Genomic DNA, 24,042 nt, shown 5'->3' with positions numbered 1-24,042 from the left:
CCAAACAGCTCCGCTTTGAAACAGCGCCAGCCAGCTGCAGGCTTGCCCGGCTGCCGTGCTCCTTCTGCGTGCTTTATGGGGTAATTTGTACTATATTTACACGGCAGCGCTCAACAGTTTTTTTAAATGGAAGCGAGGAAAACGCTGTCGAATGAATTGTTACAAAAAAGCCCCGTTTGCCATTCCAGCAGGGGGGAAGAAAGAGGGATAAAAATCACCGTCCTAGGGACGTTCTGTTCGTCAGATCTGGGTATTTTTTCCCTTGATTTGTGAGCCTAATGCGAGGAGAAGGAGCCGCAGATGCATGCTGAATTCTGCAGGGAACATATGCATGCATTTAAATCATTTACAGCATTTACTGGTGCAATTGTAAGGCACATTATTTTCCTGCATTTGTAATTAGGCTCCAAGCAGATGGCGAAGGACTGTAGCTTGTGATTAGACCGGCTTGTGCTCTGCCGGGCTGCACGGGGAGAACAAACCGCGCCCGGAAAGTTTCTCCCCTAATTCTCCCTGCACCGCTCCTGGTGCTCAGCCGCACGAGATGTGCCACCCGCTTTGATGAATGCTTTTAATACGAAGCAGAAGAGGTTGGAAATGGGAACGAGCTCCACGCAGGATGCTCCACGAGCCCTGAGTATGCCCAGTGTCTTGGCCGTGCCTTTTTTCTTCCCTGGGGCAACGCGGGGTTGGATCTTCATCCCTAGGACGTGGCTCCTGCTTTAAATGCACCACCTTGGAGACCTGCAGGCATCACTTTTTGTCATTTGGTTGGACGAGATGATCTTGTATGTCCTTTCCAACCTTGTGTTTCTGTGATTCTGTGATTTTGTTTCTAGGATCGAGCAGCAGCAGCCCAAGTGCCAGCATCTCCGTGCCAAACCCGTGTAGTATTTCCATGCACCTTCACTTCAGTAGTCAAGAGCCACCTCTTGCTGTCCAGTAGTCACATCAAGGAGACTTCATTGGGTGTTACGTACTCATTTTTCTCCTCTTTCTCATTTCCCTTGCTTGCCTTCTTCATTTGCAGGGGTGCCAGCTCGGCCAGGACGGCCCGAAATGCGGGGCAAGGGGCAGAGCAGAGCGGGGCAGAGGGCCGGGAAGGCAGAAAGCAAGCAGGAGGGTGCTGTGTGGGTGCTGTGCCTGTAGATGGCACCTTCCCCTCTGCCTGCGCCGAGCAGGATGGAAAAGGGAGCAGAAACCGGCTGGGCTCGGGGCTGGGAGAGGGAGGGGTGCTCGTGGTGCCCCGCAGGCTGTCCCCAGGGGGACAAGGGGCCCAGCTCTGCCTCCTGTCGCGATAATCTCCTGGGGAATGAATCCCCTCACTTTTTCCCCAAGTGTGGCTCTTCCCGAAGCTGGAGGTGGCAGCCGATGGAGAGAGGCACAGTAAGTGGGCTTGCGCGCAGCCCACCGTCTTCAGACGTTTCCTTCCCCCTCAGAATAAGCTATCACCCTATAAACTTGCAATTTGAATCCACTGATTCTCTACTTTTAAAGGAAAAATAAAGAAATCAGCTGTCCTTTCAGCTCTTTTCAGAGGGAAAAAACACCAGCCACCTCATCGCTTTGCTCAGATTCCTCATCAGCCTTTCACCCACAAACCCGTAAAAAAAAAATCAGGATCCTAATATTGGCCTTCAAAGTCCGTGGGAAATGGACCTGGAAATTAATTTCCCACCAGAAAAACGCTTCTCTGTCAGCCCTGTGCTCAGCAGCATTGCACAGGTGGTCACAAAAAAAAACAAAAAAAACACTGCGAGTCTTGCACAAATTAATTCTGCAAATTTGCTGAAGTCCAGCAAAAAAAAACTGGTCCGGGTGCGAGCGGGGTGGCAGGCTGAGGGCTGCGGCATTTAGGAACGGGGTGAGAATTAAGCAGGGGAGAGATGTGCTTTATTTAAATAGGCACGTTAACCTGAGAGCAAACCCAGGCATGATGTGAAGACATTATTTCTTAGTGAGCTGCACCTCAGGGACTTCTCTTTAACCCCCATGGGTGCTGCAGCCTGCCTGGTGCAGGGCTGGCTCTGCTGCGTGCTATGTGCACTCTGGGGGGGCTCCCAAATCCCAAGGGCTCCCCATGGCTGTGGGGGCATGGGAGCAGCCCCCTGCCCAACCCAAATCGATCGGTGGAGGAGCCGAGGTAATTGCATAATTAGCAGAAGCTGTGCAGGAGAGGCAAGGGTTTAATTATCCCCTCCTGCTCCTGCCGAGGGGTTTGCCCGCTGCAGCTCCAGAAGGAGGGATGTGCAGGTGAGTGTGTGTGGCTCCACGAGGGGTTTCAGGGATGGAAAAAGCTTACTTAGGGTTTTAATTAGGAGCTGCTCAAGGTGGGGTATTGGGGTGAGGTCCCCTGAGTTGGGGGTGGCTGTGGGTTTTTGTATGGCCCCAAAGCCCTGTCCATTTGGGGGGCTGCCTTGTTTCAGGCGGGGTTTATGGGGCTCTGTTGCTTCCAAAAAAAAAAAATGAGGAATGGGGTGAAAGTGGTGAATTTGGCTGCTGTCTTTAGGGTCTTTGTAGGGAGGGCTCGGGCTGGAGACAGGGATCTGCCCCGTGATGTCCTGTGGGGATCAGGCTGAGGATAGAGATGAGGTGTGGGGAAGCCACCTGCTCTTCCTCTGGCTTTTAGGGACAAATATCCTGCTGAAGGCTGATGCTCCTCTCAGTGCAGGGCCCTGGGTGAGCAGGAGCTGCGCTGACTGTGAGCACACCGGGGTAACAACCAGCCCCTCCGTGGGGAGGGGACAGGGGTGCAACCCGAATCCCACTGGGGTCGCGTCGCTCCTCCTGTCCCTACCCAGATGCTTGCGAGGCCACGGGTGCACCGTGGTCACTCGTGGGGTCAGCGGGGACTTCTGGCACGAAGGGTTGGAGGCGCGTATTGCTAGCTCCGTGCCGAGAACACCGTGTTAGAAACCGAGGCACCCAAGGGAGAGGAACAACAACCGCTGCGCTGCCCGTGTCGCGTTGCCGCTCATGTATGATTTATGCCCCGCTCCCCGGCCTGCCAGCACGGGGAAACGGCACCCAAAGGGCTGAGACAAGGGGGCCGGCTCAAAACTTGACGCTCCCCGGGCTGAAGTTTCTTGGCAAGAGGCAGGGGTGGGCCCTTTCCAGCCGGACCCCGCGCCCCCGGGGGGCTGAGCGTGGTCCCCAGCCCCTGGGGGTGCTGAGCAGGGGCTTTGGGGCAGGCTGCCCGGGGTGGGGGGGCGCAACTCCCCCTTACCTGGGCGAGGGGCGCTGCGCCAGCCTCCGCTGCGCCGCTCGGGCTCCTGCCCACCCCTTCCTCCTCCTCCTCCTCTTCCTCCTCCTCCTGCTGCTGCTGCCTGGGCTCGCTCGGCGGCGCGGCTGGCGGCCGGGGGGGGGCTCAGGGCTGGCTCTGGGACCGGCCCCCGCCACAGGTGATGTCCCCAAGGGCAGCGCCCCGCCACAGGTAATGTCCCCCCCGCCGGGCTGCGTGGGCACCGCGTGGGTTTGCACGGGAGGGATGCGCGGGGCTGTCCCCCCCCCCCTTTTTTTTCCCCGGCTTTGAGCCCCCTTATCCCTCCCCCGGCATCTTTGCTTTGCTTCTGCCGAGGGGACAACTTGTTTGGGGTGAGCATCCTCACCGTTATTGTTATATATAGATATTATATATATATATTTTTTTTTTTGGGGGGGGGGGGGGTGGCTGGGAGAGAGGAGCTAGGGAGGATCCAGAGCCGTGCTCTCCATGGCAGGAGCCAGAGCATTCAGTTCTCCTCCCTTTGGGCAAAAAATAAATGGGCTTGTGGCTGCTGGTCTGACCCCAGACCACAAAGCAACCCCCTCCCCAGCCCTTTATCCCTCTCCCTGCTTTATGATTTCGAGCCTGGATTAAAGGAGGAGGAAAAAGCTGTAAACTTTCCCGGGCTGAACTTGTACAAAAGGCAGCGAGTGCGGGAGTGTGCGGGAGGCTGGAGTTAAAGCCGGGCTGCAGCCGCCTCCGAGAGGTGCTCGGGGCTGGCAGTGGCCAAGCAGGGCTCAATTGGAAGGAAGGAGATTTCTTTAATCCTCTCCAAAATCCATATTAAACGGGAAAACAGCTTTTCAAAGCGCTGAACTCGCCCCAAGCAGTTTCTTGTTATTTCTTGAGAAAATGGTTTATTTAAGATTTTTTTCCCCCTACTCCTTTGCTTGCTCATCTTTTCATTAATCTCTGACAAAGCTGGGCAGTCCTCTTTTATTTAAATAAATCCTTCCCTGGCCACCTCAAAAGCTGACCCCTGTGCACATCCAGCTTGGTGCTGGTCAGGCATCTCCAGCTTCGAGCCGGCTGCGGCTTTTATTTAAAGAAAATCCTCAAACTTCAAGAGCGCAGTCTGCTCCCTGTTAAAAACGGCCAGCTAAATTACATTAACCTCCCTTTTAACTGACGGACTTAGGGCTTCGTTAGGAGGGCTCAGGTTGTGAGGCAGGGACAGCTTTTCCCTGATTTGATCAGCCCAGCACCGAACCTCTTGTTCCGATCCAACACCGAAGGTTGGGGATACTCCAGGGAGGTAAATAACAGCCTGTGCCCAGTCACAATTAAAATACAGCTGTGGGGCTTCGTTACTGGCATTTAATTGGGCAAATACAAAAATCCATGGTGCTGGTAGTAAAGACCTGCCAAAGAAAACCCACAATGGTGCTGCCAGCCCCCTCGTGCCAACCACTGCCACCTCCCTGAGCTGCCTCTTTTATTTATTTATTTATTTTGCTGGGGCGTTGTGCTGGAATAGGAAGTTTTCCGTGCTGGTGTTTTTTTGGTGTCGTTTGATTGTGTTTTTCTGTGCTGTGAGGCCCCCAAAGCCCTCCTGGTGACAGGGCAGATGTGGGGGTGCCCATGATGTCCCCAGCACATTGTGCACTGGCCGGTGCAGGAGAGAGACGGAGCACGCTTTATTCCGTGTGCCATCCCCATGGGAAAGCTGCTTTTGTCAAAATCCAGGCGGGTGATGAGGGAGGGAGTTTGAATGTTGCCTCTCCCCCTTCCCCTGGGGAGGAAATCCCTTTGCAATCGGATTTTTTTCTGCTTTGCCGCCCCCTCCCTCCCCAGCCCCATGCTCTGGTTTCGGAGGGCACGCTGTGCGCTTTGCGGCACGGAGTCGAGAGCGTGTCATCAGAGCACGATGTGGTGCTTTAGGATCGAGTTGTAAAACATTCTCTTTATGGGCAACTGTAAAAATTGATATTCTCACTTTTTTTTTTTTTTTTGGTGATAAGTGAGAGAAACAATGCTCACAAGAAGCAGGAGCTGTGGAGCCAGGCTGGAAGGGCACCCAGGCGGTGCTCAGGGAAGTTACTTGTCCCCCCTGGGGGCTGTACCCAAAAATAAGGGGGTGGTAACACCGGGAATGGCTTCTGCTACTCCCAACTGGTACACAGCCTGAGGTCTGACAGCTTCCCTGCCATCCTGATGGGGATGGGCAGAGAAAGAGGGAGAACTTCCCCCGGAGCAGCCGGGGTGGCAAGGATGTCTTAAAAGGGCTGAATTTATCAAGTTTCTGAAATGTTTGGCACAGCTGGTCTTGAGCACTGATTCTTTGTAAATTAGGCTGTGGGACTGACTTGCTGATGGGCTGTGGCCTCTCGTTAGGGTGGAAAGCATCCCAGCTGCTTGCAGCCCCGCTCTGCAGGAGCGTTTGCTTGGGCATGGGCTGTGCGCTCTCCAAATTTTTCTGGAGGTTTGTTTTCAGACTAAATGCTTGCTTGGGGTCTGAGCACAAATAGTTGAAAGTGTGTGTCCTAGAACTTCTCTCCCTATAGCATCCTGCTTCCTCTAGTAACATCCTCAATAACGCTGCAGGAGGACAAGGGTTAGTTTGGGACTTTTGTGGCCCAAGACCTACAAATATTTAAAATTCATGCTTTTGTGCTCACGCTGCTCCGGGATCTTATTTCAGCTCATGGGCCGTGCAGCTGAGCTGGGGAGTCCCAGTGCTTTCCACGAGGCTCATCCAAGTCTTGCAGATATCTGGAATATTACCCAGGGCTCACTGATCACTAGGGGCTGGAATGGTGTTTCTGCCTGGTTTCTACTGTTTTGTGGTCCCATGGCTTTCAGCAAGGCTTTTTGCATCCGGAGTCTGAATTGCTTTGCCCCACTCTAGCCATTGCATCACATGCATACCCTTCGGGGGAGAAAGGTGTCCTTTGGGGCATAAAATCACCAGGGAAAGGGGTTTCCTGGTGGAAATAAGGGGATGGTGGTGCATGGGGAGCTGCAGCTCTGAGGAGGGCATGCAGGACAGGGACTGGGCACCTTAACGGGTGCTCAGCCATGGCTGGGTTCTTGCAAAGGCTTGGACAGACAGGTGCTGAGCTGCCCCTAATCAGAGCAGCTCCAGCTGTGCTGGACACCTTCAATTTTCATCCTGCTCCTCCTGCCTTTGGTGTCTGGTATGGCAGCACTTGAGGCTAAGGGCTTATCATAATTTTTTTCCCTTAAGTAGGGTGTCTCTACCTGTCTCTGCCAATCTCTGTTTATGGCTGTTTTTCCACCTTCCCTTTCCATGCTGGCACCATCTGCTCCTTGGTGGCTCCATCTCCATCACCTTGGCTCCTTGTTGGGGAGCCTGGCGGCTTGGTCTCCTTACCCCCTGCTTGGGCTGCTCCAGCCTAGGAGAGGTTTTGTGATGGAAAATGGTTGCTAGTCACCCCAGGCATCGTAGCAACTGGATCTGCAGGCTCAGAGCTGCCCTAGCCAAAAATAAAAATAAAAAAATCAGGCATCTTCCATTGACCCAAGAGAGGTGGTGCCTTCACCATGGAAGGATGCTGCAGCAGGGGATGTGTCCCTTCCCAAAGACCCCGGGGTGATTTAATACTGCCTGATATTGATATTGCAGGTACAACTGGTGCTCAGACCCACAACTCTGTTCCTAGATGACTTTCTGTAGGATTATCTCAGCTGAAGCCTGCTGCTTGTACAGAGCTGTGGGGTTATTGGGATTGTTTTATGGCACTTGGAGAACTCGTTTCCCTTCCAAGTGGGACAAAGTTTTCTAGGCCAGACTGAAGTCCAGACGTTTCTGCTCAAATGGGATGTTTTCTTTTGGACCGGAGCCTTTGGTTATCCGATAAGCTCACGTTGTCTTGCAGCTAATGCTTTTTTCCTATCGGAAAAACAAACATTTTCTGGCAGCTCACAACAAACACTTCAACTCCTTTCCTTGTTTCGAGAGAGGATTGAACTGGTGTAAATGTGGGAAGCTTTTCTCTGGGCTCAGAGAGGAAAGCAGGCAGCATCCTGAGTCTCTCTCCCAACGTGCGGCTGTGCTCCCTGCTCTGGGTGCCCACCCTCCCCGCCGAGGTGCACACGAATGTGCTGGCCCATGTTTATTTAACAGGGGAATTTTTCCCCTCGCCGCGGGGAATAGAATAAAAAAGGGCAAGTTTTTTCACTGGGAACAAATCTCATTTTCAAGAGTCCTGACAAAATGAGCCATAAAATTACAATATTTCAGAGTGCTTCGTAATTCTAGCGCAGACGGCTCTTCATCATGGAATCTGAAAGCTCAGAAAATATAAAACTCATTAGATTAAAATAAACCACCTACTGCGTGGAAGAAAAGCTTATTTATCAATATCAATTTACTCCTGATTACCCTGTTCTGCAATTTGTTATTTTTAGGAATTATGATTTGTGTATTGCTCATGCCAATACATGGAGGGAAAAAAAAATTTAACTTTTTTTTTCCCCACCTTTTGAATCCTAGTTATTGTAGAGACCTAGCTAAGAAGTCATAAGGAATTAAATAAAAAAGTGGATTCTTGGCAGTGCTTGTGGCTGGGGGAATGGCAGGATGGAGAGGCTGGGATGTGTGGTGGTGGATTGGGGTGGAGGGCTTGGTGCTGGTGCTTGTGGGGGATTCCCCCAGACTCCACCACGGCTCTGCAGTGGGTTTTAGGAGGTGATTCTCCCATACGTGTTTGGTGGTGACCCTCACGGCTCAGTGCCCCATGTGTGATGGGATTCATGGAGCATCTCGGGGGGGTTTGAGTCCATCTAGGAGCAGATGCTCTTGGTGGGGCAGTGCTGAATGCTGATTTTTGTGGACCAGCCATGGGGCAGAGCCGTTGTTTGCTCTGTGTCCCCAGAGAAGATGCTTCTGGGGAAGGAGCAGAGAACCCGTGTACCTTTTTTCCTTGCATGAAAAAGACATGGGGGAGGCGCTTTGATTTACACTCTCATTTCTCCTTTATGCTCCTGGACCAGAGCGGAGCTAATGGGGAGGCTGCCATGATAAATTCGAGGCGCAGATACTGCGGCGATGGCTCGGGGAGAGGGGACCAGGTGGGGGGAAAGGGGCTGGGGGCTGCTTGGGAACACCAGCAGCTCGAATGTGAGAGCATCTCTGGCAGCGTGGCGCAGCCGCTGCTGCTCCGACAGAAGCAATTACGGGTGTTTTGTGTGCGTGCAAACTGCTTTGCTATGTGAGCCCCCCCAGCAGTGTGTGTAAAAATAACCGGTACAGGTGCACAGCCTGGAAGGCGACGCTCGAGCACCCCGGGAGTGATGCACAGCCCCAGCACGTCTCTGCTCCCGTCCATATTTCTTGGAGGAGAGATGCTGGCGGGCTCTGGGTGCGTGGCTGCCAGCTTTGCACAGAGTAGCTCGGTGCGGAGCATGCGGTGGTTGGTGGCTGCTCCTCCTAGCCAGGCGGGTGGGATCCTCCTGGTGGACGTGTTATTGGCACGGGGACCTTCTGCAGGGTCTGTCTCAGAGGTGCAGACCTCCAGAGCTGAAGGAGAAGCAGCTCCCAACACCTCTTGGGGGCCTCAGAAGGGAGAGATGAGGTGAGATGTGTGGATGTTGGGCTGATGGTTGGGTTTGGTGACCCTCAAGGTCTGTTCCAACAGAGATTATTCCGTGATTTCATCAATTATTTGGTCTGTCCATGAACCAGCATGCAGAAAGGCCACGGTGGTGTCCTGTGCTTGGTGCTTCCTGCAGTTTGTACGTGCTAACTGCACTCCTAAATGTGGTGGGTGCCGTTTGTGCAGCATCGCCGCACCCCTAAACGTGGCATTTCCTAGTGAAGGAGGCATCTGGGACAGGTGGGATTAAAAAGCTCTGCTGGTTTTGAGCCGCTTCCTAAACCTCCAAGCCCCCGACTCCTAAAGCAGTTGCCTGCAGAGCTGTAGAGGCTCCTCTGGCTCGCATCCGTCACCGTTTAATACGGCGCTGTCTGCTGCCTCCCGTGCCTCGGGGACCGGTTGGGAAGTCTCTGGTTCAGCGTTAGTGCCTTGGCAGCCAGGAGACCACGGTTAAGTTCCTAGAGACAACTTGCCCAGGGACATTATTATGCTGCATGCTGCTCCGAAGGCTCCCTACAAAGAGCCTCTTTCAGGCACAAGGTGCAATTTAATATGCTCTTAGTCACAATTTTAAAGTTCTCCCCCGAGACTTCTCAAAACCGCTCCTAAATTTGCAATATTCGAGTGAACCGTCTCCGAGAGCCAGTGAAGAGCTGCACTGTTAATGAAGACAGACAAAAATCAAAATGACATTTCAGGCAATTACTTACATAATGAAGTGACTGACTTGGAATATACAATATTTAGATTTATCATGACACTCGAAAGGGATGCTGTCAACCGCCTTTATTTCTGCATCGCACAAATTGTTTTTCCACTGCCCTGTTGCTTTTTAATCATGGTCTGTGAAGGTGGGAAATAATGTTTCTGTTCACTTGGGCTTATAGAGGTGCTGCTTTAGGAGAAAGTTAGTGCTTTCCTCGGTGGCATTCCTGCCCTGCACAGTGCAGAGGGGCTTGATGCTTTGAGCACGCATAATTCGGGCGCATTGGGGGTGGCAGCTTGAATTCTCTTGCCCTGCCTGTGTTGTGGACCTTCAAGTTTTCTGGGGGAGTTCAGCACACTGATCCTAAAAGTTGAGCAGTGCTGACCCCAGATATCTTCCCAGGCTTGTGCTGAATTCCCTAAAGGTGCCCCAAAAATGCAACCTGCTGTTATTCCTACCTGCATGCATCCCTTCTCCTCCTGAAGGTTCTCCCGCTGTAAAATAGCTGAAGAAATTAGAATTTAAGGCCTTTTCTGGGGAAATGGTGACAGAGTTGTTATGAACTGTCTTCTCTGACACATCTATCAGTAAAAATAAAATACCTCTAGCTATTACTCCGAGGCTCCTGGAGGAGCATCCGCCCCTTCCCGCAGCGCTGGGGCTGGGCTGGGGGCTCCCCAGCAGGATGAGGAAGGCTGTTTTATATCCCCGTGGCTTATCCCCTGCAGGGGATGGGTGAACGTGCTTTGGAAAGGGAGCATAAAGCATGCTAAGTGTCTGGCTGAGAAGCAGGTGTGGCGTCCTCTGGCTGGGTTAATCCTGGTTTGATTTAGCGCCCAAAGTTGGGACTGCAGGGAAGGGGAAAGCAGTGGTGGCCCTTCAGGGCATCATCGAGCCCCGCTCTGGAGCTGTGGCTGTGGGTAGAGGGAATGCAAAGGAGCCGAGCGAGCAGTGGGGGTGCAACTGTTCGGCTCCTTGGCTTCCCTGATGTGCCTTGGGGTTCCTCAGTGAAGCGTCCTGAGAAAAGCCAAGCTTTAACAAAATGTCAATGTGTCTAATGGGCCAGCTGGGGCAGGACTGCGTCCCTCAGCCCGCTTTGGGGAGGACGGATAATATTTTTGGTGTCCGGGCTTGATGCTGAGTTTCTCCTTTGACAGGAACCATGAGGCGTCCCGCTGCTGCCAGCAACCTTCTGCTGTGCCTCCTGGCCCTGGAGCTGGTCCCTCTGGGTAAGTAAGGCTCGTGGCTGGTACCTGCCGTGCTCGGCATCCAGGATGTGCACTGGCTGCTTTTTTGGGCAGACCTGCCGAACGCCGGCCAGACCCCTCCTGGAAGAGGGCAGGTGGGATGGGAGAGGAGGAGGAAGAGGATCAGGATGTGCTGGTGGCCCCAGCAGATGCTCCTGGTGCATCCGAGTGGGAAAACCTTGGTAACTTCCAGGTGTGGGTTCAAGAGGTCACATCTGGTGGAGGACGTGGTGGCAGGCACGGTATTCGGTCACCTCATGCAACTAAAACCTGCAGGCAGTCAGAGGGAGCAGACAAAAGGCGAGGACGTAAGCCAGAGGCTCGTTAGCTGTTTAACAGCAGAGGTATTACTGTAACACGTGGCAGGACTCTCCCTGTGCTTTCAACAGCAAAATGATTACCTGAACGACACTGTAATATATGCCATGCGGGAAATAACTCCTCTCCGAGCCGCTCAAGCTCTCCTGTAATTCCAGCTGGAGCAAGTACCAGCTCGCAGGAGAGCGCAGGGCATGCAGAGACAGGGCTGTGACGGATGCTCTCGCTCTTTGGTGCCTGTGTTTCTGGCGGGGTACCCCAGGGCTGAGCCTGGCCACCTCTGGGACAAGTGCTTGTTGGGACAAGAGCCTCCCGGTGTCACAGATGTGCCCCTTGGGCTGGGTTTTGGTGTGTGGCGGGGTGCACAGGCACAAAACCTAAAAGCTCCGTGGAAATTGGGCTGTTTGCACGAAGGGGCCAAAGCCCCAGCTGCTGGGGGGGGGGGGGGTTGCTGGCGTGGCGCTTGCTGATAAACGTGTGTCCCTTCGATAGCACCGTGCCCTTTGGGATAAAGGCATTTTTCTCCCCTCCCAGAGCCGCAGGATGGCTTCCCAGATTGGCAGGCTGATGAAGTGCTTGGTGCACGCCATTAGCCCTGAGTGACAGGCGCAGTCAGCCTCCCTGCCGTGCCGTGGGGCATCGCGTGTAGCCTCGGCAGCTAGCTGCCCTGTCACTCCTCTGCTAGGGGGGACAAGGCAGCTTGGTGGCTTGTGAAACCACGTCAGGTGCTATCCTCTAAACCCACACTCATGGTGATCCCTTGGAGCCTGCTGGTGCCCCCTGGGGTGGGAGGTGACAGCCTTGCTCTTCCTCGCGAGCTCCTGCCTCCTCCAGCAGCTCGTGTGCCAGCCTTGCTCCAGCACACAGCCCCTGTGTGCTCAGACGCTGGCCTTTTAAATGCGTACCGCTGCCTGATGTGGCTGGATTTGGAAGATTTAACTTATTTTTGGTATACTGCTAATATTAAGACATGCGTTTTGAAGCTCAGCAGCGTGCAGAAAGGAGCCCCCTATGGGAAGGGCTGCTTGGTGCCGCCTGGCCCCATCAGAAGCTGCTGGCCCTGTGATGGCCAGCAGATGCAAGCAAGCCCCGAAGCCTCCCGAGATGCCATTAGTTCCAAATAACCCAACCAGGCACAGGGTGTATGGGCTAAGACCTCCTCTTGCCTCTTTCTACGTGTCCCTAACGAGGCGGTAGCATGGGGGCTGCGCTCCCGCTCCTCCAGCTGCCTGAAATAGGGAGCAGAAATAAGCGAGCCTGGTTATTAAAGGTGAAAGGAGGCAATTAGAGGGAAAGGCGATTGTGCCACGGGAGAAGGGAGGGAGTTGCGTGAGGCTTCGCGGGGATGGCTGACAAGGCGAAAGGCTCTCAGCCGTGGGAGCAAAGCAAGGTATTAATCACCCGCTAAAACAATAATTGATGCTCTCGGTCCCCCTCTGCCTCCACCCTGCCAAGGAAAACACTAAAAAAAGAAAGGTCGTGGCTTCTGTAGGAGCCATCCCTGCCCTTCTTCAGCTGGGTTTGGGGTTGTTTTGGGGGCACCCCTCACCATCCCTGTGCCCAGCGGTGCCTGATCCCCCTCTCTGCCCTGAGCTTCTCCTGCCCTTGCAAGGCCACTAAAAAAACACCTAATTTTTTGTCCTCTTCCCAGGCTGGGGCAACCGGCTGCCCTACTTCATAAACTACTTCTTCGACACCTACCTGCTGATCAACGAGGACACCCCTGTGGGTAAGTGTTGTGCACCAGCGGGATGGTCCTGCCAACACCACGCTGGGCAAGGCTTTTAAAAATAAATAAGAAAATAGCAATTCAACTTGATCATTTGGGACTGTTTTGGCCTGTGGGTTCAGACTGCTAGCTGAAGTTCTGGCTTGTCCTTTCTGGCTGCCTTTGTGCCCAAGTGGGATGGGAGGAGGACGTATACCTGCCATGGAGTGCTTTTGGTTTGGTCTTCTCCACACTAGGAACAGTACCTTTCGAAATGCTCGGCAGGTGGGAAGATTAAGCTGATTTCTTCCTTTTGCGGCTGTTAGTTGCTGGGTGAATTACCCCATGTGCTGTGGGGAGAGGTGTTTTGGTGTTTTCCCCGTTGGCCTAGGCCTGTTACCCCGGTGCCGTGGGACCTGCTGCTGCAGCTCGGTCCTGGGTGGCAGCAGGCTCCTGATGCACCCAGGGCACAGGGATGGGAGCAGGATCTCCAGAAACAGATCATAATTGAGCATGCTGGGAGAGCTTTTGGAGGGGAGGGAAGACAGCCCTAGTGCATTTGTCCTTTTGGGACAGCTCACGGTGGCCCTGCAGCAGGTGGTGACCACCAGGGACAGATCAGTGCCCCTGGCTCTGGTCCGTTCTCCACATGCTCAGGCTGGTGCTGAGATGCTACCCTGCTCCCAGCACCTGCTTTCCCTTTCCTCCTGCAAATACCTGAGCATGGAGCTGCTGGAATATGCTGTCAGGGACCTGGGAGTGTGTGCAGGGTCGTGGTGCACATCCATGCATGTGTTGGTGCCCTTGGATGCAAAAAAAAAAAATAATAATAAATCTTGGTTTTCTTCTGATTGACAGGTGTAGCTTATTTTTATTTCTTTATTTAGCTGGTGATTGGTTTGTAGTAAATGCAGAAATCGACCTGGTCGTTCTCGGCCTCTTTCCAGGCTCTCAGTCCATTAAACTTGTGCTCTTCAATCAGGGCTCATGACTGGCTTTTAATGCTGGAGGAATCGATTGTGAGCCCTCGTGAGCAGCAGCGGAGGGCGGCCAGGAGGTGATGGAGGCCCCTTCTCATGTGCTTCCACCTCCACCTCCTGCTTTCTCTGGCCATGCAGTTGCGTGGTAGCCTCAACAGACTGCTCGTGCTGTGCCCAGATTGTCACCAGAGCTCTCAGGGGCTGGAGGAGTCTCCTCTAGTGCTCCTTTGGCTCAACCATCATGTGCAGCAGTGCCAAGAGGCGTCTGTCTCATCTTGACCTTCCCCTCGACTGCATCTTTTGCAGGGTTTGGGGTGGTGTCTGAGCGAGTAGGCAGGGCCTGGAGTCTTGCTGGCTGGTTTTGGAGAGATGCTCCTGACTGCTGAGGTCCGTGCAAGGAGCATCTTGAGGAAAAGGCCTGGCGGAGCAGCAGCAGGCTGCCTGGGGAGCTCGGCCCTGCAGCGATGCTCAGGTTTATTTGCAATGCCAAACACCACTCAGAGCTGCTGCTGGGGTGACTTTACTCACGTTACTGCAGAAAGCAAGCTACAAGCAATGTAAAGGAAGGAAGGAATTTAGTGGGAATGTTTTCTGATTTATTTTTTTTAACTTTTTCCCCTGCCTGTGGCTTGCACCCGTGTTATTTCTCAAGCCCCTCTACAGCCATCCCATACAGGTCATTTCCTACCTGGCTCCTTTCCTTCCCCCCTTGTGCTCTCTGCCCCCGATTGCCGGCATCCTCAGCAAATACACTTAGTGCTGAATTTGCCCCAGAGGAAGTCCTTGGGAAGAAAGCAGCTGTGCAGATGTAGGAGTGAGAGCTAGTTGGAAACAGCTTAATGGAAATGCTTCCTGACCAAGCACACAGCTCTTGAAGTACTTGAGCTTGAAATACCTTATGGGAATTGGACTGAACTTCTATTTTGGTGGAAAATGGGGGAAGGTTTCTGACAGTCTACTTCTCAGTGAGATATTGTGTGAATAAAATCATTCCTGGAATTACTTTGGGGCTTGATTTTATTTTTTTCCCTAAACTTTGTATGACTCTGTACTGAAATGAAATTCACTCTTAAGAATATTGGCGCTCTGGGATTTGGTTCCCAGATGCACTGGAGGGAAATGTCAGCCTTGAAACTGTTGACAAACAATATTTGTTGTTTTTTTTTTTTTTTCTCGGTGTTGCTGTTGTTGGTTTTCCCTGCTGCTGGTAGATGCTGTCAGAGTTAGGCATATTAACTCAGGAAAGGCATCATCTGGCAGCACCTTTCTCGTGTCCCAGCTGCAGTGCAAGTAGTAGAACTGTGCGTGGCACCTTTATTCTAGAAATAACATGGATTCTTGAGGTCTTAGAAGTGAAACTACAGATAAAAATAATTTAAAAAGTTGATTGCAGTGCGCTGAGCAAGGTCTGAAGCTCCCCCTCGGGTCCTGGTACCCTCCTGCAGCATCCCTGCTGCCCGCAGCATCCCCAGCGCTCCGTGCACCGGGTGCTGGTGTCATTGGCAGGAGGGAGGGCTCAGCCATCTGTGTGCAGAGTGAGGCCCTTTGGTGCTGAGCCAGCTCCGGGTGCCTCCTTCCAGCCCTCTCCTTGCCTCCCCGTGGCCGGGCTCGGGTGCACCTAGCACCAAACGAGCATCCCTGCTCGCTGCGTGCAATGCCTAGAGGAATCTTAAGCAACAATTAAGAGATCATTCCCCCTCTAATCACTTACAGGAGTAAATTAGTCTTGTCAGGAGCTATTAAGACGGAGAGCTCGGAATTCATTAGGCGAGATCGGGACTACGGAGCTGCTGGCGCTGCCGCCAGTCCGGGCTGATTAATTCCTCTGAAAACATCATCAATGCCCATCTGTTTCATTTAGGTCTGGGGAGAGCAATTTTCAGGTGGACTGACCCTCTAGTCAGCTAGTTCACCCAGAAGTAATGAAACACACACATAGGCGGAGGGGGAGCGGGGGGAATACGGAACGTGAGCAGGAGGAGGGCGAGAGACACTGAATTGGGGATGGGAGAGCAGGGGGTGCCTGGGGAGGAGGAGGAGGAAGGGTGATGAAGGGGTGGTTGGGGCACAAACGGAGAGATGCTGCTGCACTGATGCTGGGGACATCACGGATGATGGGAATGTGGAGGTAGAGGGAGAGGTTTGCTGATTTTTTAACTCTCCCCCTGCTACTTTGAACCAATGCGTCGGAGGAAATGGGGCACCAGGAGAGCCCGCACCAGCTGCAGGTAGCCAAATCGAGGTGTTTTACACCCGAAGTAATAGCTGGTTAACAGCCCTGAGAGAGAGAGCTTCCAGGAGAGGGACTGTCTGTCTTTATTGTGCTACTGACTGCCTTAAGCAAAATCATTCCAAGGGCCATTTCGTTTAATCCCACACCTTTTAGAGGTGGGTAATGGAGAGCAGCGTAGATATTGACGGCGGTGGAGTGCCGGAGGTCTGGCAAGGGGATACTCTTCGTCAGCATCACGAGGAGGTGGTGTTACCGTAGGAATGGGTTCCTCGGGAGGTGTAGATCAGCGGGGCAAATATTTGTCGTGGCTTTTATAGCTCTGGGGGTCTGTATTTGCTGCTGTCCCTGCGGGAAAGCTGGAGGTGGGGGCTGAGATGGAGAGCTTCAGGTTTCAAGTGGTGCTTTTCCTCTTGAAGTTGCACAAAGGTGTGAGAATGTTTTGGGGCTGAATTTGGGGCATTCAGTACCTAAATATCTTGTGGCAGGAGCTGGTGTTTTGCCCTGAGGCAGGGATTTGGGGAGGGGAGGATGGGGCACCCTTGGACGCCCCCAGTGCTGCTCCCAAAGCTCGCCCTGGGGTGGGCAGTGGAAGAAACTAAGCTGTGGGGGCTCAGCTCCTTCTGCTTGGGGTCCCCCCCCTCCAAAAGCAATGCCATCTTCATGAAATGCAGCGGCTGGGGTCTAATTGCCCAGAAAATGGGTTTGCTATATGCAGGACAGTATTTGGAAAATGAAGATTATCCATCACATTGGGTCTGTAACCAGCCTCATGACCACCTCTCTTGGATTCACCTGAGTTTCTGTGAAAGCTTTCATGCCTCAGCACCTGGCAAACTGCGTGACAAAAGCCATTTGGATGAGCACAATCCCACTTTCTCTGTGTCGAAGTGTCACAGGGGCAACCTGGTCTCAGACTAGGAGAGGGGAGTGAACTTGGAGGTCCTGCATCTTCTGTAGGTCTTGCTGGGGTCGAGTGATGCAGGATGGAAGGGGAACCTGCTGGGATTTTGTTGCAAGGCTTGGCCACCCCCGGGCAACATGAGCACAGGGAGATGCCAGGAGAGGTGCTCAGGGCACGTGGGATGCCTGGCAGGTGTGAGGCTGGGCTCCCCTGGGGCTCTAGCCAGGGCTGCTGCTGTTTGATTCTGAGTTATTTCTGGGCAGGAGAGCACTTGCAGCTGGGGCTCTCAGCTCTCAGCCCCGCTGGCTTGCTGGGATCCTCTCTTCTGAGTGGGCAGGAGGCTTCCAGCACCTGGTGGGATGCTCAGCCCCAAAGCCGGCTGCATCCTCTCCTGGGCAAGGAAAGCTGGGCTGAGGTTGTGCGCTCTGCTCCTGGTCCCGCTGCCTCTCCCGAGGGAAGGTGCCGTGCTTTCTGAGCAGGTGACTGACAGTAGGTATTACAGCTTGCTTCTGTCCCCATTTGCTGCGTGGAACTTCTGCTGAGCTGGTAAATGCACTGCAAATAGCTCCTGCTTTGGGAGCAGAGTGGGAATGCTTGGGGGAAAAAAAATCCAGCTAGTTTGTGAACTTGCAAATGCCACTGCAGGAATGTCAGTGGGGGCCAGGAAGGAGAGCTTTGGCTTGTGGCAGCCTGGCCTGAATTTCTGCAGAGAACAACCCAGGCCCTGACTTCTGAGAGCTGGAGCCCACCCAGGGCAGGCAGCACTGAGCACGCTGCTCCCTTTTCTCAAAGGGAACTGGGGAGGAAAGCTGGTTTTCTGGGAAAATCCACACTGGGCTCTGAAGCATGCAGATGTTTCTCCACCAAGCTTGTCAAAAGGAGCCATGGTGGACACTCCGAGCCTTTTGGGATTGAGGGTTGCTTTCCAAGGGGCTAGGAAGAGGGACTTGCTGTCAGGCAAGCGGGGTGGCCCACTGAGTGTGGCTCGGAGGCGACGTGTCCCTCTGATTGCCTGGATTCCCTGTTGCACTTGGCTGCAGTTTCCAAGGCAATCATCTCTTCCATGGCATCCTTTCAGCACAGGTCCTGAGCAGGCAGATGCTTTGGCACCCGGGTGAGGTCCCTGGGGGTGCCGGGCCACTCAAGCTGCTGCTGGAGATAGGGTTATCTAAGCCCTGCCTGCTGCTTTGATCCCGCAGCTGGAGGCATCTGCTGGGGACCTGGTGGCACTTCCCTGGTGCAGAGCTGGAAGGACACAAGCTCTGGTGCTCTGGTTTTGACACCCTGACTGCGTAAAGTCCCTCTGAGCCCTGTGGGATGGAGCCATGAGCAGAGCATGCGGCTTTTGGGGAGGTTGCATGGGGTGCTGTCGTGCCCCTCTCCCTCCTGCTCAGTGCCGGTGCTGAAAAGAGAAAATTCACTTTATGTGCGGGCACCGTGGGGTTAAAAGTCGTGAAGGCTTGTGGGCATGCCTTAACGAGGTGCTAACGGGGAGCTTAGGAGGTGTGCCACAGCTCGAAAGCCTCGTGGCAGCATCTCCTGGAGGGCGGTGTGAAGCTGGGAGAGCAGGAGCACACCAAGGTAGGGCTGTTTTATGAAAAAAGGTGCCGTTTTGGGGAAGGGGACCCATGAACGGTCTTGCGGAGGATGCCACCTGCCTTCCCTTCAGCTGTGCTCCTTCCAGAGCTATGTCCAGCTCTGGCCATGCCTTGCAGCTCTCCTCTGCAGCCCTGGCTGTGCCAAGCTCTTTCCCCACACTGAGCTAGCAGGAAAACTGTCCCTGCTTTTATATATATAAATCTCTTTTTTTTTGTATTACTTTGCTGCTGACTTAAGTGCTGAAAGAGCTCCACAAATGCTCCAAAGAAAAGCCAGAAACCTTCCCAAAAGGCAAAGGAGGGAAGGTGCAAGTGGGAGGAAGGTGAGAGCCCAGCGGACCCAGGACCTCCCCCAGCCCAGCTGCAACAGCCCCTGCTGGGGTGCAGATGCAAGGTGGGCTGGGTATAAAAGGCATAGGGTGGTGCAAGAGGGCTGGGGGCCAACTTTTGTTCAAATCAGCTTGAGTTGATGGTAAAAACATGCTGCTGCTTGTCAGTGACCCCCAGGTGGGCGGTAAGCGCACAGCACAAGGGGGTAGGGCATGGTGGGGGCTGGTCTTTGGCTGGCTGCACAGTTTGGGGACCACATGGCAAACATCCCATCGTCCAGACTGTGCTACCAATGCCGGGGGCAAAGGTTATAGAAAGGTAAAAAGCCGTGGGGTTGTGTTGTTGCTGTTTATCTGGTAAGAAAAAGGGGCTTGGCAAGCACAGGCAGACCCTCGGCTCCTCAGCTTGCTTTCTGCTGGCTGCTTTTAGCTGGAGGTCTGGACACAGGATAAATCCAGGCTGGGGGTCCAAGGTAGGATGGATGATTCCCCTGGGCTTTCCAGGCAGAGAGCTGTGCGGGGCTGGCGTTTGCTGGGAGCAGCCCCGGGTGCCCACCATCAGCCCCGCGGGGGAGCGCGTGCCTGCCCGTGTGCAGCTCGCAGAATTGATTTGGCCTTTTCCGAAGGGATAATTCAAGATGAATATGCTGGTCTCTGGCTGTGAGGGAGATTGAGATATTTTTGAATACAAAGTCTGTTTTCGCGAGGTTCATTACGGGCATGGCTGCGAGTGAATGTTCTCCTTTAGAAACACGAGCTGTAAGAACATCACCTTCATCTCCAGTATTAATTGAAAGCAATATTACCCTCTGCTGACTATTTACTGTCTAAAATTGGATTTGCAATCTTCTTGGGTCAGAGCCGATAAGTGCTCTGCAAAGGACTGGGCTTGTAACGACTCTAACGAGCAACAAATATTTGAGGAATATTTCACAAAGCCTGATTAAAAGGGATTTCACTTCTCCTAACAAGCCCTTTTGCTCCTGTTTGTTGTTAGAAGGCCCATCGAAGAAACCGTTTGTTGAGCTTTAGCAAATACAGTACCAGAAATGAAAATTTAGGCTCCGGAATTAGTTATTCCCAACACCTTAAGGGAACCTTAAGGAAAAAAAGCCCCCCCCCGCTCCTCAACACTGCTTCATTAAATTAATCACTTGATCAATCACTTAAATCTTCATATTTGCTTTGCTAATTAATGCTTACATTTAAAATGGGGGAGATGGAGAGAAGGCAAAGTATGTTTGCAGTGTGGACTCATTAACCTTGCTTTAGGTAACTTCATCAAACTGTTTGCAGCTCTGATCTCGCCACCTCTCACGTTCGCCTGTGCGCTGTTGCATCGTGGCGAACCCCTTCTAAAAGAAACAGAAAGATGTGTGCTTATGGTAATGAGGCCTGAGTTCATTTTTATGTATGAGGTGACTTTGGTGGCTTTAATCCAAGGTATCTGCACCGGGCTGTCTGTAGGGGCTTCGTTCATGGTCTGGCTTCTTGTTGGGCAAGCAAGCTATGGGAGATGGAGGTGGAGAAGGTAGGGCAGAAACACTGAATAGTCCGGATCCAAAAAGACTTCCCAGATCATCACGTCCAGCCAGCAGGTCGCTTTTTTCCACCAAACCTGGAGAATAGGAGGAGAAAGTGAGGAGACAGAAGGTAGGGGCAAAGGGGTCAACCCAAGGAAGCGCCATGCAGGGGTCACCTCCTTGCGACTCCGCACCCCGTGCAAAAGGAAGGATTTTAGTAAATACCCTCAGTTTTACTCCATAGGTACAGCTGGGTGGTTAAATCAGCATGCTGGCTGTTGTCTGACTTTTAGAGCAGCAACAGAGAGGTTGCAGCTCCTTTCTTCCTTTGAGTGCTCTGCTCTCATGCACAGTCGGCACGCTGAGCTCCACCACCCTGGTCCTGGCCCTCTGAGGCTTCAGTACACCTCACGGCACACAAGAGCTTGAAACAATATAAGGAATCATATACAATGTGTGTGGATGCATGTGTGTGTTCAGATCAGGAGGCTACTTATATCTCTTGGAGGTTAGGATGTCCTAAGGGCCACCTGGAGCCCAGTGCTGTAGGGAAATGCATACCTGCACAGAAAATGGTTATTTTTGGTGAGGAGTTCTGGGGAAAGTGAGCTTTTTTTTCCTTCTGAGTCTATCAGTAGGGCCTTTTAGAACAACAACAACAAAAAAAGCTGTGATGAGAAGGAGCAATAACCAGGCCTACGCATGCCAGATTGGGAGCTTGGTATATTTGGGCTGTGCGAGTTTAAAAAAGAAAAGGCTGCTCCCAGCCTGGCGCTGCAGTGAAGTGGCAGCTGCTGGGAAGGGATGGCTCCGAAATGGGCTGGCATCCAGCAGTTTGCACCATCGTGAGTTTGTCAATGAAATAGCACGGAGGCAGCATCCAGCTCCTGAGCCAGCCAGGCAAGGTGGGAAACAGCTCGAGGCGCTTCCCAGGGGTGCCCGTGCTGCTGAGAAAGGTACTCCACAAGAGCCACAGTTGCTCTTCTTACAGCAGTTACAGGCTTCTAGACTTGTGAAAAATTAACCTTTTAATTAAACTTTCCATAACTGGTCACCATGGAAATAGTACTTTATTTTTTTTAAATAAAACTATTCAAGCTATTCCCCATCACCTCTGCATTCCTATTGTTGCTTCCTGGTGTTTGGTTCTGTAAAAACAAATGGACAAATTCACCTGCCTCAAAATCGTTTTGAGCAATTAACATGTGAAAATTCAACTAGCTAGTCCTCATTCCAGGGGAAAAAAAAAAAAAATAAGCAGGTAGAAGAGAGCCGTTCTGGAGCACATGCATGTGCCGCACGCTGAGATTGCGGGATGAAAGCCTCGCTGTTGGGAAGCGTCTGTGCAGAAAGCTGCCCCCAGCCTGGTGGGTGTTATTAGGGATATTTAACCCTTCTCAGGGCAAAATCCTATTTGTGTAAAGCAGCTCGTGCCAACGCATGCATCGTCACAGCTTCCCAGTGCTGACTGGGCTGCGTTGGCTGTGTCAGTGATGGGTTGTATCTCGGTTTTGTTGCCTCTTGCTGATTTTTTTGGGGGAACATGCAGGATTTTTGGGAGGACGTGCAGGGTGGTCACCTTGACGTTGTGGTTTTAAACCACGTTATCGCAGCCTGGTGCTAATGCACCTTTCTGCACCGGCTGGATTAATGCGCTTGATTGGCAGCGGGAGTTAATAAATTGGTTCCTCCTGTCAAAGCGCTCCCGCGCGCTGATGGCTTTTGAATTAACTGTAACCACTCGGGGGAAAAAAAAGATCGAGACGGCATTGTTGGACGATTCAATGAAAACATCTGCTCAATTTGCAGCGGTGGTCAAAGGAGTGAATGCGCGCCACGTTCCCTCTCTTAAAGATTTATTAGTATTGCCCTTTACGCAAGGGGGAAAGATTTCAAACACTTGACATTTAATGGTTAGTAACTCAATTTTATTCCATTCATCTGCATTGATTTGTCAAGTTCCTGCTCTGGTGAGCCTCCCGCGTTGTATCGTGTAGGTTGCCCAATTCAGGGGGCGATGCAGTCCTGGGTTTCTCCTTTTCTACCTGAGCACGGAGGAATCTCTTTATTTTTTTAAGAGAATATTAGGCTCGAGGAGGGAGATCATCCCACAGAGCTCAGCGTCCTTACACTAACAGCAGCGTGGCTTCGTTTCTTACTCTGCCATTCAGTTTTAAATGGTTAAATTAAAAATAGGGTGGGGGAAGAGGCTTAGAAATGCGAAAGGTCCAAGGGAGAATAACAAACAATCCAGAGTGAGGGGAGAAGCGAGGAGCGTGCTTGCAGGCAGAGATTAATGTTTGTTACTAATGATTTTGGGAAACAGAGGGGAAGAAATAGATATGGCAGAAGAATATAAAACCACCAGCACTGCAGGTAGGCAGCCTCACTCTGGAAGTGCTCCTTTTCCCATATGACTGCTGCATCAAATTAAACACATCCTACCAGATAAAATGATAGTTCTGTGTAAAAGACTAAAACATTAACGTAAAACTCAGCTCAACAGGATGGAAAGGTAGGGAGTTGGAAGTATGAGCCCTTTGCAAGTGCCCTGTACCCTAATTTCAGCCCAGGATGCCTGTTTGTATTCAACATTGAGCATGTTTAGGTAAGAGATGATGCTTTTCCCTGTGGGGAAGCACAGAAACCTGTTGCAGCTGCAGGGATGCTGTCTGCAGTCCCGTCAGGTACAGGGCTGGGAGGGACGGGTTGCGGGGAGCACGGCAGCCGTTACACGAGTGCTTCAGTGGAGTTGTGGAAATAGTCATAAATTAGGGCTTTGCATGGATGAGGGCGAGAAAAATAAAGTTCCCTGGCAGGTATCGTCGCACTGGGGAAGGATGTTCTGGCGGAAACCATAAAAATTTGCAGAATCCTCCAAATCTGTGCAACGGGGGCAGCAAGGGATTTGGGGGGGGGGGTGGTGGTGGAAGGGGGGGCCTGGGATGCTCCAGGGTGATTTTGGTTGCAAAATGGCACAAATGGTTGCAAGGGGCTGGCTGGGCGAGGGGCTTTTCCCTGCCTGTCCTGCCCCTGTTATCCCTAAACCCACCGTGCCGTAAAAGCTGAAGCAGCCCCAGGTGGTTGGGTAATGGCATCTTTAATTGTGCTCTGAATGAGATTAACTTCGTATCTGACAGCCTGACATCTTTATTGTTATTAATGTGTGAATAATACAGTGACTTTTTACATGTAACTTTGGTAGCAAGTGTTTTGCTCCTGTTTAGCTCTGTTGTGTCGGTGAGCCACCTTTGGAGGCCCAGGCCCTGAGAGCAGGAATGAGGTCGAGGGGTGCTGCTCCTATTTCTTTCCTTTTTTTAAACACTTGTTGCCCTTGTATTGCAGCTATTCGTGTTTATTGTTTTGAACTGGGGGTCTTGCCTGCTCCCAGTAAGCCTGGGCAATTCCTATGGGCACTGGGGTGCTGAAGGGTCTGGGACCATCTCCCCCAAAGGGAGGAGGAAGAGCTGCAGGCACTCAGGGATGGCAGATGCTGTTCCAGAGAGATTATCGTGGCCCTAAAACCTGGATAGAGGATGACAGCCCCATTTACCATTCAAACTCCTCTGAAAAACCAAGGGCCTTTCCCCACATTGCTCCTTGGAGTGATGCTGGGGCAGGAGGTGGCTGCAGCCTGTTGGCCCCGCAGAAATTGCTTTGTGCCAGGTAACTGGCT

The 24,042-nt window shown here is 52.5% G+C and overlaps 1 protein-coding gene across 7 annotated transcripts in view; it reads left to right on the top strand.

Moving 5' to 3' along the window:
• Positions 1–1,900: 1,900 nt before the first annotated feature.
• CDH23 (cadherin related 23) overlaps positions 1,901–24,042 on the top strand; it is a 132,579-nt gene continuing 110,437 nt past the window's right edge. For 2 of the 7 annotated variants that reach the window (XM_080597306.1, XM_080597303.1), the window contains exon 1: positions 17,273–18,497. In XM_080597306.1, the coding sequence (XP_080453432.1) occupies positions 18,341–18,497 (157 nt within the window). In that variant the 5' untranslated portion in view covers positions 17,273–18,340. Of the gene's footprint in view, positions 2,254–2,811; positions 3,434–10,686; positions 10,759–12,745; positions 12,824–17,272; positions 18,498–24,042 lie in introns of those variants that run through there. The other 5 variants (XM_080597307.1, XM_080597309.1, XM_080597305.1 and 2 more) reach the window with 4 other exon arrangements.

This window comes from Anser brachyrhynchus (assembly GCF_964034855.1).
Source record: "Anser brachyrhynchus genome assembly, chromosome: 6".
Lineage (NCBI taxonomy): Eukaryota > Metazoa > Chordata > Aves > Anseriformes > Anatidae > Anser > Anser brachyrhynchus.
This window is presented reverse-complemented; position numbering and strand designations above follow the sequence as displayed.